This window comes from Parasteatoda tepidariorum, chromosome 2, assembly GCF_043381705.1.
Source record: "Parasteatoda tepidariorum isolate YZ-2023 chromosome 2, CAS_Ptep_4.0, whole genome shotgun sequence".
Classification (NCBI taxonomy): Eukaryota; Metazoa; Arthropoda; class Arachnida; order Araneae; family Theridiidae; genus Parasteatoda; species Parasteatoda tepidariorum.
This window is the reverse complement of record NC_092205.1, coordinates 83433929-83455008: the sequence shown is the minus strand read 5'-3', so window position 1 is coordinate 83455008 and position 21080 is coordinate 83433929. Positions and strand designations below refer to the sequence as shown.

At 30.7% G+C, this 21080-nt stretch overlaps 1 protein-coding gene across 1 annotated transcript in view; it reads right to left on the bottom strand.

The window, feature by feature from the left end:
• LOC107453388 (tyrosine 3-monooxygenase) overlaps window positions 1-21080 on the bottom strand; it is a 30698-nt gene that overhangs the window by 1148 nt on the left and 8470 nt on the right. Inside the window, exons 3-13 of the mRNA XM_043044778.2 lie at window positions 18713-18859; window positions 15787-15903; window positions 14103-14283; window positions 12083-12171; window positions 11188-11255; window positions 9927-9977; window positions 7168-7313; window positions 5216-5351; window positions 4455-4581; window positions 3218-3313; window positions 1445-1578 (exon numbers count right to left, since the gene is read on the bottom strand). Of these exons, the coding sequence (XP_042900712.1) occupies window positions 1445-1578; window positions 3218-3313; window positions 4455-4581; window positions 5216-5351; window positions 7168-7313; window positions 9927-9977; window positions 11188-11255; window positions 12083-12171; window positions 14103-14283; window positions 15787-15903; window positions 18713-18859 (1292 nt within the window). The remainder of the gene's footprint in view (window positions 1-1444; window positions 1579-3217; window positions 3314-4454; window positions 4582-5215; window positions 5352-7167; window positions 7314-9926; window positions 9978-11187; window positions 11256-12082; window positions 12172-14102; window positions 14284-15786; window positions 15904-18712; window positions 18860-21080) is intronic.

The following is a 21080-nucleotide window of genomic DNA, read 5'->3' as shown; positions in this document are numbered from 1 at the left end:
GTTCAAAGCTATGCATAAATTTATTTTCCTTAGAATTCAAAAACTTAAACACCATTGTAATAAAAAATAATGAATTATAAAAAACATTTTTTCAGACCATTTAAATTTAAAAAAATTTCAGATAATCCAATTTTATAACTGCGTGAGAAATCTCCTGATTAAACAACTGAAACCATATTTTGCTCGTCAAAAAAAGATATGTTGATTCGGAGAATGCACATATTTGGGACAATTTGTACAATATTACAGCAACTCAGTATATTTTGCTAATTTTGGGACTGATTTAGCATACTTCAGATCAAGTATTTGATCCATTAAAATTGTAACGGGAAAATTCAATCATTAGAACAAATGTTATCCAGGGGGAGTTTTTTTTTTTGCTCACTAAAAATAAACTAATCTAATAATTAGTTTAAATATTACAGCATTAAACAGCTTTACAATGAGTTATGCAATTATTATTAGAATATGAAACAAAAAATTTAACTGGCTATTATGTGTTTTACAATTTCAAACCCACACTCTCACACTTGATATAAATTAATGATCTGATGCAAATCACATGATATGCGTTTCTAGAAATGAATATTAAGCAAGGTGTGTGTGTTACACACTCTGTGTTTTACATAGACACACGCTGTGTTAAGGCAGACAAACAGAAAAATTCAAAATAGTATTAAGTTATAAAATTATACTAAATATTATCCAATATATTTTGCATTGGAACTTAGGAGTTTTTAAAATGCACTTCTCTTTCAACTCTTCAAAACTTTCAAAGATTTCTTTGTTTTCCTTTTTGATAAGGTTTCTAAAAATACAATTTTAGGGTGGTCATTACGGAACACCCTATATTTCTACTAAGACAATCGCATTGTAAAGGCATGTAAATAGAGAAAAATATTAATTTTTAGCATTGCACCAAACGTTGTTATTTACATTGGAGGCTGGATTTCAGGATGTTCTGACGTACCTAATTTCCTCCTCCGCATCTTCAAAACTTTCAACATATTCCGTGCTTATTTTTATTTAATTTTTGATGAGGTTTATAAAAATTATATATTAAGGGAGATCTTTATGGAGCACCTTGTATTTTTACAGAGATAATCATATTGTAAAGGCATATAAACAAAAATATATTATTTTTCAGTAATAGCATTGCATCAAACGTTGGAGGCTGGATTTCAGGATGTTCTAACGTACCTAATTTTCTTTTTGCATCTTCAAAACTTTCAGCATATTCAGAACTTATTTTTATTTAATTTTTGATGGGGTTTATAAAAATTATGTGTTAAGGGAGATCTTTACGGAACACCTTGTATTTTTACAAAGATAATCGTATTGCAAAATCATATAAACAAAACAAAAAAATTCTTTTTTAGTAAAAGCATTGCAGCAAACCTTGTTTTATACATCGGAGGCTGGATTTCAAGAGGTTCTAACTTACCTAACTTTCTCTTTTGCATCTTCAAAACTTTCAGCAACAAAGTAGATTGGCTGAAATTCTTGATCTTGATAAGCTTGGACTGCTGTGACGATAGGATCAAATGGCAATACCTGAGGCTTCGATGACATAGCATTCTGCAAACAAAATACGCCAAATTAAATAAATAATTTCCTCTGCGTGTCTAAATCATTACTGTCATTCATTTGAAATTAAAAACAAATTAAGATTAAAAAGTACAACATAATTATAGAAAAGGAAACCGAATATAGCTAAAACCAATAGTATGCCTCATTGTATAATCTAATTTTTTTCCTTTCAGAGACAAATATATTTGTAACCGTGCAAAAGTTGTAAATCTAATATTGTATACAATGCTGAAAATCTACACGAAAAGCGTTAAATAAATTAAAATTGAACAAATTGCCTGCGCATTGCATGCAAGGTCAAATAACCTGACAAGGAAACATTTCAGGTAAAATTACCGTATTTTATGGTCATGACATTTCTGATAAATAAAACAAAAATATACAGTAATTAAACCATTCATATAGTATTTTTTCTGTTCATATAGTAACGGTTTACCGGAAATTCTGGTTCTCGAAATTATAGTTCTTATTACCACACATTAAGCAAAACGTATCGAACCGAAAAGTAAATTAAATCGTACAAATGTTTAATGAGCCATGCTCAAAAACATTATGATAAAATTACCAAATTTTAAAACACATTATTAAACAATATTTTATTGTTAATTTTACCAAAATTATAACCAAAGTGTTTTGGTAAAAATTACCGAGCATATTTGTGATCTCATAGAAACACGGTAAGTTTTAACATATTCTGGTAGTTATGATAAATTTCACCATTTGTTAATCTGTAAAATATGATTCATTAATAGCATTAAAAGTAATATTTGGAAAATTGGGCTCCCATTTTCAAAATGGGCGATTAGTTTTGAGAGATTGAAACATGTTGACTGTTATCTACAATCTATATATATTTGAAGGTAATGAAATTTTTTAATCAAGTTATAGCATATAGTATTGTTAAAATTTCAAAAGTTGGCCGAATATTCATTTAAAAGTTTATTAGATGACAATAAATTAGCAAAATTCTGTTACATAATTGATTTTCGGTCTCTGTCTACTTGTATGCAAAAATCAATTAGAATTGCGAACACCGCTTTCAGGACATTTTCCTTGTAATATATCAGTTTCTTATTTGCTTAAATAAGTCGAAGTAAGTATTTTTCTGCGGAATTATTTTTTTCCTTATAGTACGAAACTTCTTTTTCCTACTTCAAATTGGATTCCGTTGGTTAGAGGATCGTATAAGACTTCTGTAAGAACCATCGAGTAGAAGCGAGATACGTGATCTTGATGCAGGTGGTTGAGCAGTGCAAAGGGTACAGGGATCTAAAGAGAATTTCCTTCCCCTTCAGATCTATGTCTAAACTGAGGAAGTGCCCTCAATAGTGAGTAGTGCTGCCATCTATCCGTAGAGTTCTGAGCCAGAACGTACTTTCACTTTTGTTTTTCTCTCTGGTCAAGCAAAAGACGCACCATCATGACTTAATTTGCAAAATGTCAATGTCTAGCCATTTTGACATGTCCAAGTGTCATTAAAAACACCTCTTAGACATTAGTTCAAATCAAATGTGCTCTCAATTTTTAGGATTAAAATTTTTTTCGAAAAAACTGAAAATCTAATCTTAAATAAATTTGGGATTTCTCTATTTTTGATCAATGTTTTGTTAATATTTATTGAAATTACCAGAAGTTCCCCATATGAAGAAAGCAATGCTGCCCCATAAGCTTTGATGTCTCCTTTTTCTTTGCATAATCCGAATTCAACAGTAAACCAGTATACCTATTAACAAACAAAATACACTTTTAGTTAAAATGCGATTAAAATAAAAAATAACCATTACAAGGATTTTTAACAAAATTCGATTTACAAAACCAAAAAAGATTGACAGGATGCAAATTAGTGAAATAATTGCAATTCTTTGGTTTTTAATAAAATTTTGAAAAGAAGCACCACAAATTCTTAAAACTAGTTTTCAAACCTTAAATGGTGCAAGCACTAAATTGGGCACAAAAATTTCCAAAAAACTATGTTGAGAACTCTTAAAAAATATACTTTTTTTAAGTTAAATTTTTTTTATATATAATTCTTAATGTGTTCTAATTTTTATTTTGAGGTGCTAGTTTATTAGAATGTTTAGTTCAATGAATACATTATCGTTAAATATTATATCAAGAAAGTATTTAAAGTAAGAGATATTTTTAATAAAAGACGAAATTACGTAAAAATATAAAATGATTGATTTTATGTACTCTTGGTATTTAGGTTATAAGGTACTTTAATGATCAAACTTAATTATCTACGAAAATTCTTTCTGAAATGAATAAAAAATTAAGGAAATACATTGATACAAAATCTTAAGATAAAGTTAAAAGTATTTTCTAACATTATATAAACAAAAATAAAAAAAGTTTAATTTCTAACTGATTAAGCTGCTATGATTTTAAATAACCAAATAAACAGCTGTACCGTTAAAGCTTTCCTCAAACTGAAAACATTTTTTTCCTTCCTTATAAAATGCTATGCTAAAAAACATTATAAAATGCGAAAAATGACTCCCGGTGGCTGAGTGGTAGCGCTTCGCGCTCCCGTGCCGCTGGTCCTGGGTTCGATCCTATGGCTGGGAAAGATTGACTCAGCCTTTCATCCCTTCAGCGGGTCGATAAATGAGTACCAAGCATTCTTGGGAACTAAACACTGGGAACCACCTCACCGGAACATCTGCTCCTGCACCCCAGAGCTTAGGGTCAAGAAAACTGAGATGGGCACAATAGGCCTTGGCCCTCTATGAACTGTCGCGCCACTGAGTTTTGTTTATAAAATGCTATATGCTAAAAGTCATAACTGAATAATTTCGAGACGGTAACGAAAAAAATATAGAAAGAGAATAATTAATAAATGAACTACAATGTAGAAAACTTACTGTGGCTAATTTTTCAATTTCTTCATCAGATGCACCCAAAGAAGCTAGTCCTATTTCTTGTGAAAATCTAGCAAAAGCAGGATCTGAAAACATCGGAATGTGGCCTAAGAGCTCGTGGATACAATCTCTGAAAGAAATTTATTAGCATTAAAGTTTCGTTTCAGAAATATATATGTATAATGCTCATTGCACTGAAAAGTTAGTAAGCTTTATATAGTAGCAGCCGCAATGAAATGAAAAATCACGAAATACTAGTTTCCTATGTCAACCGTACAAAAAATTGCGATTTGGAAAATATGGTTTCAATATTGCTTAGCCAGGAAATCAATAACTTTAATTTCCGCTTTTGCTTATTTCACTATATCTTATCTTTTGTACGAAATGAATGTCATGATGTATCATTGTGGCGGCCACTATATAAAGTTTCCTAACTTTATATGGACTTAGATGAACAACTATGGTAAAGAATTCAACTACAATTCCGAAACTCCTTGGTTCGAATACTGCCCGAAGCCGAAGAACATCTTTCTCACGCATTTTGCCTCCAACGTCACTTATGATTATATACATTTTATTCAGAAAGGATTCTATGCTATTTAAATTTTGAATGCAAGTGGCTTTCAACTTCGACTATTATTTGTTTCGAGGCTATTTTGACACATTTTTGCTGAATTTTGAAAACCCTTTATTTTACATTGTAGAAATATCGTATGCGCTTTAAAAGAATTTGATAACTACAAAAATGACAGGTATATACTTACGGTTCAACGGTATGATGCGGAGAGGATTTATGGCGTACATACTGCGTACATTGGAATACTCGAAAAGCCAAACTTGCCAGAAAATCTCTAGCGCTTACAAGACCAGCTGCAGGTCTTAGCGTAAAGCCAGATTCTCCTACGAAAAATAAAAAAATAATTAAAACTTGATCCAAAGATTCGTGTCGTTTTTCAAAAAAACGCAAATAGACAATTTCACTAAAGTGATCCCAAATGTCATTTCCCTTTTTCTTTAAAATACGAAATAAAACTTCAATCGACGCATATTTTAAGACTCCGTGTTATTTTTTTGGTTTTTATATGAGATTGTTATACCTGCTCCCAGATATACCATTAGATAAGCAGTGAACCTTATCCTCCATTTCATCACTTAAATCATCGCTATTTTGCAAAAGTTTCGATGGAACACCATGTTGTTGTTGTTGACGTATGCCTGTTTTTAGACAGAGCGGGTGCGATTGTTCTTGTTTTTCCAGTGGCGCCATCTATGGCCAAGAATTCGACTTCTGCCGCACCATACGTCTCACCCATTTATCGGGCGGACCCATTCATACATCCATTCATTCATCCACTGATCGTAATTTTGACCTAAATCAGAGAACGATTATTGATTTGTTATGGGAACATGGAGGACTTTCGCGACTCGACTGATTTAACGTGCTCAGTCACTTTACTAAACGACGAGGCCGACGAGGTTCGAACCCACGAGCTCTCGGACATGTGCTCAGTGCCCTACCGACCAAGCTATCCCAGCCTGTGATTGATGGAACACCATCATATCCTTAAAAGAATGGTATATCTTGGGAGAAACACTTCATGGTAAATACTGCTTACATTATTTATTTGAATTCTAAAGTATAAAAGAGTATATATTGAATAAAAGACAATGAAACTTGAAAAGATCATGCTGTGGAGAAATTACCTAATAAATATTTGTCAATATTGTTTTAAACAACAAAAAAAAGCATATTCAACATTTGAAGCTTGCTGGATTTCTCGTGGTTCGTGTAAATCAACTTTTTTCTTCAATTTAAATTTTAAATTATTGAGGGAGGCGAAATAAAATTTGCTATGAAAGGTTTCTCCTGAGGCAAATCCGACATCTTAAGTTTTAGACTTGGTTTGACATCCACTGACTACGCGGCTACACTTTTTCCTTTAGTTGAGAAAACATACGTTTGGTTGAGGGCAGACGATTTAACTCTTAAAATGAAATGGAAGATGAAGAACATTACTCGAACCAGGCGAAGCTCTCATGACTTGTGTACATAAAATATGTCGCAGCATTTGCAGAAATGTGTTGATTGAAGCAGCGTTTATGAAGACATATGCTGAACCTTTTTAAATAACCTCAGAATTATCTTGACGTTTTTTTTTTCTTACGTTATCGCTTAGTTTATCGCTTAACCTCTTAAATCATACTATAAGATTCGCAGTGGTTCAAGTGATAGCACCCAAATGAGGGGACACAGATTCGAATTCCAGCGATTCCTGGTTGATACGAATTCTGCACCCAGTTCGAGCACAGAATAAAGTGCTGACGTAAAATACCTTCAATGGTAGACGGATCATGGGTTAAAATCCAATTTTCTTTTAATCAAACCGTGGGAGGTTTTCGCGATTTTCCTCTCCATGCAACGCAAAGGCGGCTTAGTTCCATCAAAAAATCCTCCACGAAGGAAAACTTCTCCCAGAGCTTCATCCAGTAGTACCCTTGTCTTCTGGATTGGATTCAAAATAACAACGCTACAGAGTTGAACACAAAATTGGGAATTCACAGATAGTGAAAAACGTCGCAAATAACAATTTATTCGAAAGTATAAAATGCAATGAATCGTTTTCTTTTTGTCACTACACTTAGATGCTATCTCAATGTAATAGAGAGTATTAAATAAATAACTGAATAACTATAGTTATAAATGAATAATTATTACTTTTGAGGAAAGTGGAAACATCTTGAAGTTGAGGTATAGCATCAGCTCTATAGATATTTGCTTCCTCAAGCAATTGGAAGGACTTTTGATAACTCATGCAAGCGTGTCTATGATGGAGTGCCTTCATTCTCTTGTATACTGCACTCCTACGAAAACAAAAATGCATAAACAGTTAGATAAATTGCCAGTAACTATGTTAGAATATAATTAATTCCAAAAACTTGTTAGATTTAATTAAATTAGTTAACTCAATAAGAAAAAAAAACATCCATTAATTTGTCAGGTTTCCTGCGCAGAACTGTTTGTTTAAGGTCATACGTTAATGTGATGGAGACTACACGCTAACGAGATGGAGACTATACGCTAACTAGATGGAAACTATACGCTAACGAGATGGAAACTATGAGGGTATGTAAAAAAATACGATTGCATTAGGACAAATGTCTCAAACTACATTACGTTGCAGAGGTGGCTAAGTGAGAGCGTTCACCTCACAATGAGATGAAGCAAGCTTGAATCCCAGCGATGGCCGGTTGATGCGAATTCTGCTTTCCGCTCACATCGACACCAGAGCTGACATACAATATCCTCAGTGGTAGACGAATCATGACTTAGAAACTTCTTGCCGTCTGGCTATCCTAGTGGGTTTACGTAGTTTTCCTATCCATGATGTAGCGCAAAGGTGGGTTAGTTCCATCAAAACGTCCTCCACGAAGGATAGTTGGTCTAGATACTTCATCCAGGATCTCTCTAGTCTTCTGGGTTGGGTTCAAAATTACAAGACTATGCATCACTTGAACATTGATAATCGTAAACTAATAATTGAGTCGGCTGTACAGCACCGCTTATAAAGTAAGATAAAATTACCTTACGTTTGCGCTTTTATTTAATAGAGAATTTTTGGATTGCGTTTGTTTTGCCATAACCATAACGCTAACTTTATTTCTCTCTTCTTAACTAGCCCGAGATTTGTGGGGCAATTTTCAGACATCTATTGCGAAGCTCAAACGGCATTTTGAATAGTGGAAAACCGTAACACAATGCAAAAATTTTTCTGGTGCAGATCTGCGTCAGTCTGTTTTATCCCACATAAATCTATGTCACTGTTTTTAAGCGTGATTATATCACTAATTCACAACACCAGTGAGGAGGAAACACCAAGAAAGCTCGATGTGCTTGGTTTGTGCAATTATGTCTTTTCATATATAATTTTAATATCCTTGTCAAAAATGAAGTTTAAAAAACTATTTACATTAAAGGAAGAAACAAATAAAATAATGACATTTTTAGAATCTCTCAGAACATAACTACTTTATGTTCTTTTTGGTAATCCAGTTGGTTTTGATGTTTTCAGTTACTCTGCAGTAATTTTTAGATTACTATCGAAATTTTTCGAATCGCTAGTAAGGAAGACCGAGTTAAAAATATTATAACAGGTGTAGTTGCCTGATGAAACTTGAGGGTCTTATTACTTTTATTTCCTTTAACTACCCTCTGTTTTCCCTGTTACATAAGCAGGTGACATATAAGCAGGGCAATTATCGAAAGTTTCCGGATCACTAGTGAGGAACCGACCTCTGTTTACTATGGCCTATAAGCAGGTATTGAATACTTCAAATACGTCATACTCAACAGTGTTTCTTAGATTCAAATGACATTTTTGCTCATTCCTGGCTTAAATATAATTTGTGACCCTTTATATAAATATTTTAGTTTTACTTTATTTTTGATAAGGACTTTATTAAAATACACATTAAGATCGATCAATAAGAAACATCCTACATAAATTGTAGATTTATTTGATAAATATATTAAACAGGAATATAATAATACACACTTTCTTACTTTTTGATTAAAATTTGGTAACTTTTTGGTCAACAGCGTTTCTTAGATTCAAATGACATATTCCTGTTTATTCCTGGCTCAAATATAATTTATGACCCCTTATATGAATGTTTTTGTTTTACTTATTTTTGAGAAGGACTTTATAAAAATACCTATTAAGATCGAGCAGTACGAAACATCCTACATAAATTGGAGATTTATTTGATAAATATATTAACAGGAATATAATATTGCACACTTTCTTACTTTTTAAAAAAAAAATTATTTTGAAGGTTACTTAAATATTTTGTTACAACAATTTTAAATCAATTTCAAGTTAGAATTAAAAAAAAAACTTTTAAACGTAAACCACTTAGAAACGAAGGTTTATTCCATGTATATTTCGTCGCAATATAATTTTAAAATTTATTTCAGTTCGTGAAAAGCTGTAGTTTTGATATCAAATTCCATTAAATTTGTAGTTTATTAGCACACAGGATGACTTTAAAGTGGTAAAATTTTATCGTGGTAAAATTGATAAAATTTCAAATTGTAAGGTGATTGAGTTATATCACTATAAACAGACTTAAAGACCAAGAAAATAAATAATGTTTATTAAAAAAACATGTTCTATGCGATGGATCTTCAATAAGGCATAATTGAAGCTTAAAATCTAAGAACGTTTTCTCGTATATTTATATTATGTAAATTTGCTACCAATACAATTTATGATGTTAAGTTTGAATATTAAATACCATTTACTTGTTAAAAATCCCACAAAGCAGAATGTGCAGAAATTTATACGGAAAATATTGAAATATTTACAAAAATTTAAATATTTAATGTGCACATAAGAAGTATTCTAAAATAATCACTTTTTCGGGATAAATATGCTTTACATAGAAAAATATAATTTGTAAAAATGAATTATTTACCAGGTTTTTATTTCATCATCAGTGTATTCAACATGAGGAATAGGTTGTCCACTGAAAGTATATAATTAACAATGTACGCAAAGAATTAAATATTCAAACTGCAAATAAAATAATATACTGTATAAAGAATGTAAAGAAAGTTTGCTATGTAATGAATGTTCACTGATGTAAATTTGCTTATAATGTCAATCAACTGTAAGGTTGTTTATAATGTCAATCATTTGTAAGATTGCTTTTAATGTCAGCAACAATCTTTATTACAAAGCCCAACAAGGTTTATAAATGATTAGCAAATAAACTATGCAAGCTTGAAACAATGTAAAATTTAACTATGCTTATTTACGCGCTTGAGGTACGCATTAAGCTTGCATGAACGACCCATTTATATAGAGATTGAATCTGTCTTTACAAAACAAGGTCAGAAAAACCTTCTAAAAATGAGAAGGGTCATTTGCAAATCAAGAATAGAAAAAGTTTTCAAACCGAAGATAAATTCACTTTCTCAAGGTTTATTTTAGATTTAATGACCATCACTGAAACTATGTATTCACGCAGGCATATATATACTTTGTTTAACACTTTTAAAGTGAAGGTTGGTCTTATTATTAAGTTTTCAACACAAACAAAATGTTGCATTTGAGAACTTGGACAAAGCTAGAATTGGAAAAAAAATTCAAAAACGAGGCTTATTGTAAAAGATGAAGAATGAAATTTTATAAGGAAAAATAAAGAATGAAATGAAGTTTTTTGCAGTTTCATTCAATTTTAAAGGAAACAAGTGTAGCATATTAATATTTCTACTAAGTTTGAAAAAGGATTGATTAGTCATTCGTTCAATACCAACTAAATGAAAATAAAATAAAAATGCAACATTTGCTGCGAGGTTGTCAGATATTTGGTTAGCTATTCGTTAAAACTAGATTCCACACTTTGTTGGTTTATAGATCTTGTATTTAATGTTGTGTATTGTACTTTAAGAAAAAGAGCACTTTCATAAATTTTAAACTAATATAGCATTAGAATCCGATTGAGGATCGATCAGGTATATTTTATGCAGGGTTGGGTTTTTGACGTCAAAAAGTGGTTTTTGACATGACAAGGGTATAATACTGGTTTAACCCGTCAAAAATGTCAAAAACTGAAGTTTGCCAAGAAAATATATAAATTTCAAAAGTACCAACAGTTGCCATGCATTATANAAATTCATTTTTTATGAGTGCTGTCCTTTAAAAAAATAATAAATAACAATAATGAAACTCACTGTTGGTAACTAAAAGCTTTCAATGCTATATCCTTCCTTCGAGTTCTGTAGGCAATGTCAGTATATCCCTGTAAGTTACAGAATATTCAATTTAGATTTTTTTTTAAATTGAAATTTGAGAAAAATGTGAGAAAATAGGTGAAAAGAACATTCATTTTAACGCAAGAAATTTATTCTAAACGTAATCAAACATGATAGACATAAATATCATAATTTAATGGGATAGGCAAAAACATGAAACATCGTGAAAGTCATCCACATTTGAGAGAGATGTGAAAGTTATTTGATTAGTTGTGGAAAGTAAAAGTCTCATTAGAATTTAAAGCTGCTTGTTATTGTTTAAAGAGACTTGACTCCAAGATTAAAATATAAATCTAAGTTATGACAAAAAATTCTTAATTTTGCTTTCCAGAACAGCACATTGAGCATAAAATGAAGAACGTGTCGCAAAAAACAGTAAGTTGACGACAAAATCAGATAAACACGAGAACATGCATGGTAAGACCTTTACTTTCGCTACTTGCTACGAAAAAACCTTTAAAAGTAAGTATCCTTACTTGTACTTCGCTACTTTTTAAATTTAGTACTTTCACTTCGTTACTTTTTTAGGAAAAGATATAAGTATTTGTAAAGAAAATGGTGAAAAAATTGTTACTTAATTTTAAAAAAATTAATAAAATTTTCTCAAAAAAAATGTTTTTTTTTTTTTAATTTTTTTGAAATTACTTTTTTTAATTCATAAATTTAATGCATTCTTTAACAGCTGGATTCTTTTTCCTAAACACCCTTAAAGTTCAGTTCTCTTATCAAATTGTAAAAACTTTATCGAAAAATCTTAAAATTTTGCTATTAGTTATCCTTGTATTATGAGCTATAATGTACATGCATAGCTTACCGGATGACTGCTGTCCAGATTTGGTTCAAACTTCGACAGAATATGAGCGCATTTGTCTAAATCGCTTATATGTTTAGGAAACCATTTATCTGAAATAAATAAAAATAATTTTGTTTCATTATAATGTCATTGGTTAGGAATTATGATAATTTGAAAAAAGTTTGCAATGTCTAAAGTAGTTGAGAAGCAGAATTTAAAATATTTAAAAGGGAAGTGGATAAAAAAAATTAGTGTTTAAATATTAATGTTATTGTGAATGTCCGAAATCAAGAGAATGTTAACTTTCAGCGGTTAATGTCAATAATCACATAGTCGCTTTGGTGAATGTCCGAAATATTTGTTATATCCGATGTGACATTAATTTTTTGTTAATATCATTGTATTTATTCGATATTTTAATATCTGCTGAGGATATATTAGGAGAAACATCAGTGTCCGGAGTACCGGTTAAATGTATACCAGGCAATGGCACCGAACCTTAAAAAAAATAGATGTAGGGCATACCGGGCAAATGTATACCGAGCAGTGGCATTTAACTATACATAGTATATATTTCGGACATTTACCAGCGACTATGTGGTGATTGTCAACATTCACCGATCCAATATCTGTCATTCACAGTAACATGAATAAGGTAAGTGCTTAGGGAATTCAGTTTTTATAATAAATGCTAATTTTGATCGGCTTTGATAATAAACAACTGATGAAGGAATACATTATAAAAAGATGTTTGTCTAACAGATTTTATTTGTCTTACGTTGAAAAAAAATTAAAAAGTAAGCATCGTTTTAATATTCTGATGCATATGGTTGATATTACATTAAAAAAAAACTTGTAGTATAAACTGACTACATCAAAAACATTCCATAAACTAAGTTCTATTGGTTATAAAACTGCATTAATATAAAAAATTGGATTTTTTTTTCAATCTGCTTAAAATAGTTTTGTGCAATGTTATAAAAAATTTCAATTATATTGCATTACCTATCAGATAGCATCAGCTATCTATCTGTAAAAGATAAAAGTTGAAGCTAGCAGCTTTGCACTATCTTTTTAACCTGAATTGAGAATATTTTTCTGCTCATATTAATAAAATGTAACGGTTATCTATCTGATCTAATCTCTATAATCTATCTGATCTACCTGTCAAAATGTTTGTCTACATTTCTGTAAAAGAAAGAAGTTGAAGAAAGCAGCTCTGCACTATCTTTTGAACCTGCATTGAGAATACTTTTATGTTAATGTTAATAAAATTAGAATAATTTCAAATTATTTTCCTTTTTATTAGGTATTTTATTAGCGTTAAATTACATTAAAAAATTATATTTTGGAGAACATAATCAACTCAACTATTTAAAGTTATGAAAAAATATNCGATAAACTAAATTCCATTGGTTTATAAGACAGCATTAATATAAGAAATTGGATTTTTCTTCAATTTGCTTAAAATAGTTTCGTGCAATGTTATAAAAAATTTCAATTATATTGCATTACCTATCAGATAGCATCAACTATCTATCTGTAAAAGATAAAAGTTGAAGCTAGCAGCTTTGCGCTATCTTTTTAACATATATTGAGAATATTTTTCTGCTCATATTAATAAAATGTAACGGTTATCTATCTGATCTAATCTCTAAAATCTATCTGATCTACCTGTCAAAATGTTTGTCTACCTACTAGTAGCTCTGCACTATCTTTTGAACCTGCATTGAGAATACTTTTCTGTTTATGTTAATAAAATTAGAATAATTTCAAATTATTTTCCTTTTATTAGTTACTTTATTAGCGTTATTAGTTAAATTACTTTAAAAAATTATATTTTGGAGTACATAATCAGCTAAAGTTATGCAAAAAAAAATCAGTACGTTTATTGTTTCCTTGCACCAAACATTTTACTGTTCTCTTAGGTATAAAAATTCTTATTCCAGTAAATTGTGGAATATCACCAGGGAAATTTTTTTTATTAAAACTCGTAATACCTAAAAAATATTTGAATTACAAACGTAAATAAATACTTTACCGAGGAAATAAACTTTCTCGTTCGAAATGACAGTTATAGTTATTTCTTCATTTCGTCTAACTGTCTTGATTAGTTTCATTAGTTCATTTTTGCGCACTGCCATTTTAACCAAAACATCTACGGATGCATGCTCCTTCTTTGAGACTCTTGTTTCTAAATGTTGAATATAAGCACTGGAAGCCTAAAAATGATAATAAAAAGGATAATTTTTGTAAGAGCAGTTTTGAAATTAATATATTTATTTATAAATGATTGATTTGAAGTGATAATTTTAAATGATAAAGGATAAATGATAAATTTGAAACGTGTATTTTAACATCAGTTTAGAATCATAAATATATGCCTTTTTCTGAAAAGTCTTAAAGTATGTTATAAGAGCTGGTAACTATATTCCATTAAATACTGCATAGCTTGTTCATTTTCATATAATTTTGAACATTTCTAACACGTATATCTTGTAATGAATTTAAACAACGAATGCAGGAATTCATTTTAATAATTAATGATAAAAAATTTGGTCTTTTTCCTTTTTTACTTGCAATAAATATTTTTTACTTCAATAGAATATGATAACATTTACTGTGTCTCTGGCTCCTTGGAAACACTAAAAAGCTCGATAGTTTTGACAGAAACGCTTTATAATAACTTTGGTAAAGTTAACAAAAAGATATGGTTTTATAATATGCGATAAATTTTGGTAAATCAAGGCAAAAGTTGGTAATTTTATCGGAATACCTAAGGGCATAGTATAAAAATCATTTATTTGATTAAATTTAATTTTCCGTTTTGTATTTTTTTACTAAATGTGTGGTAAAAAGAGAAATAGGTTTGATTATCAAACTATCAAATATACGATAAATCATCAGTTGCTGCACATTGTTGGAATCTTGGTCATAAATGCAATTTCCACAATTGCAAAACTCTTCTTACCCCAGTCACATAAGCTCATCTTGATGGCCTGGAAACTCGTTTTATTCACATGAATGCTGCTTCCCAAGTTACAACATAAGTTCCTCAATGACAGTTAATTCTTGAACTATAATAATTTCTCATCAGCTCTCCATTGCGCGTAGAAATGTATTTTACACTTATTTGCCCCTCTCGACCACTGTGATTTTTCCCACTTTGTTTTTCATCTTTTCCTCTCTCAGCTTTTGTGTTTTTCTAGTTTTGTTTCTTACCCTTATTTTTTCCTTTTTCATGGAAAACTTTGCTCTTTATATTTTAAATCACTTTTATATCTTCTCATTCTTACGCCTGGCAAGTCTTAAAAACGGGCACCTGTTTTTGAGCACTTCAAACATGTCGATTATTATATCCAATCCGTATATTTATGAACTGAAATTAGTTTTCAAACAAATAACTATCTAACTTATTAAAAATGCCCTTGAAATCTGTTCTTCCTCAACAATACTTAAAACTTTAGACGTTATCTAAAAGTAGAGCAAATTATTTTTTATTGACTGAAACGAGAAGTCACTGAACTCATCGTTAATGTAATCTAATAATGATAAACATTAATGTTAGTGATTGTTGTTTTACATGACAGATATAAATTAAAATTGTACTCTGAATGATAAATACTTTCTTGACAGATTTCAACTGTCATTTTGATATCATTAATACAGTTTTATCATTTAAAAAGAAGTTAACTTCGTAGCAAATAAATATATCATATACTTACATCAATACACTTAAGTATGTATGGTAATAACGAATAGTCATCCTCTATGGTAAACACAACATTGGTAATTATTTTGTTGGAACCATTATCATCAGCAATGTGGCTCAGCAGCACTATCTGTAGATAAAAAAATAATACTTCATTTGTGATCGCTTTGTTTGTAAATAAGTTCGATTCATTTTCATAAATTTTGTATAAGAGACAAGAAATATCTCCGTTTCCGATTGTATTATTATTTATTTATTTATTATTGTTATTTTGTAAAGAACTTAAGTCAATGATTATTCAAAAATAGTAATCAATGTCAAAACCAGTTTAGCATTATATGTGTATTTTTTTTAAAAAAAGTATTTTAATTCGAATTAGTTTTTATTTTTCATTCATTGTTAATTTGTGAAAAGAATTTAGTAATGATATTGGAAAATGCTCGACATAAAATCGGTCTTATACATATTAGTAACATCATTTTGGGCAAAAAAAAACGAAATTATCGTTAAGAATTTAGATATTTTCTAGCACTGGGGAACAAATTTTTTGTTGCATTTGTACAAATATTTGATCTTGTCCAATTAGTGTGTGAGGATTTTAAATTTTAAATTAGTTTTGCTCCTAAAGCTGCAGATTTCTTTTAAATGACAATTTTAATCTATCTTTTTGTCGAAATGTATAAGTTTAAAATCGTTATATGTAACAGAGGGTCACGTAGTACGTCATGCGTTGCAACAAACTTCTAGTGGAAATAGGGCACATCATCAGGATTGAAATTGCATAAGAACCCATGCTTGGAAATATCGTTGTGCACAGCTAGGGACTCTTCCTTATTATGAATTGTTCAGAAGCACATGAAGAAACAGTTCATAATATGAAAGCGCTCCTAGCGGCGTATCATAACATTTTCGGCCATGATTTCCTATGCAATTTTTCTTCTAATGGTGTAACCTAACTCCAAATAGAAGTTTGTCACAACAATTACGCGCATTCTGTTATATATATAACGTTTTCAAGCATGTATATTTTCAGAAAAATTGACTAAATTCGTCATTTAAAAAAAAATCTGCAGCTTGGAGAGAGAAACCGATTGTAGATTTGAAATTAACAAAACTAATGTATCTAATATTTATTTTTAGAAACTATTTCATGCAACAGAAGAAAAAAAAGGTTCTCTTGTATAACCAGTAACTTTTTAGAATTAACTTAGAATCTTTCTAAAGAATTGAGAAACCCCTTCGTCAAAAGCCAGTAACGTTTCTGAAATAAATCAGTCATATCTAACTGTTGAAAGTGACTTAGTTAGAATGTTGCTGATCTATGATGCTATCATCTATCGGGAGAGATGGATAGTACCAGAGTTCATGATGAAGTGAGCCAGATAGTAATGAGAAGTCCTGTTATCCTGGCATCTAAGTCTACCTGAAAAATTACTTGTTCTTGTAGTCCAGGTTCACCAATTGAGGTGTGTATCAACGAAGAAATCCTCCGGTATATGAATAATTAAAAAACAGTAATGCGAGAATTCAATGAGCTAAGCGGATTTATAAGGCTTCATCACAGAATTAAAATAAAAATAAAAAACAATTTGCAAACAAAACTACCTCGGTATCCATAAATTACAAGAAAAAAATGTAGCATAAAATTTAGGAAATTCAAATACATATCATAAATATATCCTAGATAGCAGATAATCTTTCGGCAAACGTTGTAATTTTATTTTCATTTGGTTTTCAAAGAAAGGTTGACTTATTAATCCTTTTTTAAACTTAGTAAAAATATTAGTACGAGTATGCCAAGCTAGTTACATTAAAGATTGAATAAAGGCATGCAAAAATCTTTACAAAAAAAGTAATTTTTTAGCTTTTACTGTAAACTTTGTTATTGCAATTTTTTCATTCTAGGTTTGTCCAGGATCTCAACTGTAACATTTTGTTTGTGTTGAAAACGTATTGACAAGGCGACCTTTCACTTTTAAATTGTTCAGGAAAGTATACAAGCCAGTGTAAATAAACCTTGTTAGAATCTAAAATAAACCTTGAGAAGGTGAAATTATCCTAGGTTTGAGCTCTCTTTTTACTCTTGATTAGCAAGTGATAATTCATCCACGAGTTCAGAAGGTTATTCTAGCCCTGTTTTGTAAAGGAAGAAAAAATCTCGATATGAAAGGGTTGTTTAGCAAGCTTATTTAACCTTGTTAAAGCAAACTTCATAATGCGTGAACATAACATTATTTCAAGCTTTCATTGTTTATTTATTGAGCATTTATGAACCTTGTTTGACTTTGTGATGATGGTTGCAGCTAACATTAAAGTCAACATTGCACTGCCATCTGGGATGCATAAATGAGACATGTTTCTGAAAAAATCTTTAATTCATAAAAAAACCTGCTGGAAATTTCCATTTATTATAAACACATAGATCAAACTTTCAATATTTTAAACTTAAAATATTCCGGTTTTTTTCATGGTAATCTTAAAAGATTTTTATTCTCTTACTTCCGATTTCCGTTTGCAAAGTTTTGAACAAGCATCATCATTTATCGTAATTTTTCGCTCCGAAGTTTCGTTAAGACACGGTTACCAGTTGATCATTGTAGTCAAGCATCACTGGCTGAGATCAGTGCGAGGGTGGGTGACCACTTGGACCAGTCAACCAAGGGACCGAGGGTCCGTGGTATTGGTCCTCGTAAAACTGTTCAACCGTAAAGAGCTCGATTGCGAGAGCAGGTCGTCGGACTACCGAAGCAGTGGTGCCAGCCGCCCTCTGCAGAGGATCAAAATTGTGATGGCACGACTTCGGATCATTTTTGGGGATGTTTCCCAGACCGTCGCCAACAGCCCATTGTGCAGCTCTAGTGCGACGTAAATAAACTACACCAACTACAACAAATCGTAACTTTCATCGATACTCTATGGAAAATAAACATACAGCTTACCTCTTCTTCAGTTAAATCTTGAAACTGTATTTCATCTTTCTTCAGTTCTTTTATCCATTGTTCCTGTGCAAGCTTGTTTTTAACCGTTTCTAATTTCGCATCAATCACGAGGGAGTTTCGTCTGGGTCTATTTGATACTGGTATTTGCTGGAATAAACATAAAATGCTATATATGCACGCATCAAATTTTTATTGCAAGCATTTTGTGTGATAATATTCCAATGAATACATTTATTTTGAATATAATTATTTTTAAATAAACGCTGTTATAAATATTTAACATGCTAATTTGCTTCCAACGGTGCTAAATTGAATGATTTAGTCGTCTAAGTTAATCCTTTATGAACTTTAACCCACTGGCGGCTTAGAAAATTGTTAAAATTGGGAGACTATTTCCCCTCAATACCCTCTTTCTCTATCCAATAACATGAAAAACGCGATTTTATTATGCAAAAAAGACTGCATGTTAAATTACGACCTTTTACGTGGAAAGCCTTCAGTGGGTTAATCCTTTTTGATAAAGAGCCGAGGCAGCTCGGGGGATAGAGAGCTTACCTCCCAATGAAATGCCCTAGGTTCAAATCCCAGAGGTAACGGCATCTGTGAATTCTGCACCGGTCATGCCTTCACCAATGTGCTGACGTAATATATAGATCCAAAGTGATAGACGAATCATGGGTTAGACCAGGGATGGGCAAACTACGGCCCGCGGGCCAATTGTGGCCCGCCGGAAGATTTTATCCGGCCCGCGGATTGAATTTTTATTTGCCGATCAGTGGCAAATATAAAAAATATACATCCATTTTCTTGTCGACTATGTTTAAAATTATTTCTGTTTTTCCTTTTTCAACAAAGTACTGATGAAGTTTTTGCTTTCTCTATTTTTGTTCTACAAAACATAAATTGATGGAAATAGTTAGCTCAGACAGCTTCAATTGGTAAAATGTTGAAAGCAGANTAAAATAAAATAAAATAAAATAAAATAAAATAAAATAAAATAAAATAAAATAAAATAAAATAAAATTTCTTGATAACATGCTTCAGCTTGTATTGGATTCACCTTTACACTTCATAATTAAAAGGGGCACGATATTACAGCTTAAGCAACCAATTATGATTCATCTTGAATTTGATTGATTTTAAACCCTTTTTAGGCAAAGAGGCACGATATAATTGCTTAAGGTAATTATATTATTTTTTAACCTAAAACGAGTACACAAAACATATGAATAATTATAAGCTTGTTGTATCAGTCTAAGTATTGTACCTTAAACTGGTCAAATATTTATCTAACCGGTTCAATTAGCATAAATATATTTCCCCGTGGACTTGATCACTCACAACATGTAAAATCACTCATGATCATAATACGGCATAAATTTCTGAGAAATTTCATTAAAGTATTATTTAGCACTAATTTGATTTATTTTAGCTTATGTACCTAACAAAAGTTACTTTTTATTGCATGAATAAACAATTTCAATTAAGTAACAAGTTTAGAAGGAAATAATTCCAACTGAATACTACTCAGTGAATAACATCCAACGGCCTATAGTACAACAATTGGAGGTCAAAGAAACAACACCATGTAGTACCTTGGACACCTCATAACACTCTACCTTGGATAATTTCCTAACTTGATATTTTTTCTGAAGTACATGACAACATTCACAAAAAATTGATTAAATGGGCAAACGTGTTAGGCATATACCACAAAATTTCTAAGTTTCTTAAATAATTACTTTCTGCATGTGAACAAAAGTTAAAATTAGTTCAAGATTATGAGTTATCAGAGATTGGAAATTAATAGTTAAGAAAAATTATTTATCACATGAATATTAATAACAAAAAAAAAAGAAAAGAAATTCCTGCAAATCCTTAAAATAGATCTAAACATATAAACTACAGACATTAGCTTACATGTTCCTTTAAGCAAGTTAACAGTGTCTTTGTTTATTTTTGTTGATTTGATTGGTATTTTATGCAAATGCATTTGATAAACACAACTATCATGATGCTTCATGCTAAAGATTTGCAAATAAAAAAAACCCCCAATAAAAATGCTTCCTGTCTTGTGCTAAAAAAGATATTCATAAAGTGTATTTAAGTAGCAAAACAAAAGAGAAAAGAAGGCTGATAACGATGAATGATTTGAATAACGACTAGTCATTATCGTTATTGTACCATTCAAGGGAAATAATGAGATTGGGGATCACCTCTTTCTTTTTTTTCCTGTTTTCGGAACGATCAGATATAAAAGGCATGGAAAGAAAAGATTAACTATTTAAAGGTCAAATAATGATTTTATCTTCTCAAATCATTTTTTTTTTCTCTTTTGAACTTGAAACTATTATTTTCCTAATTTTAA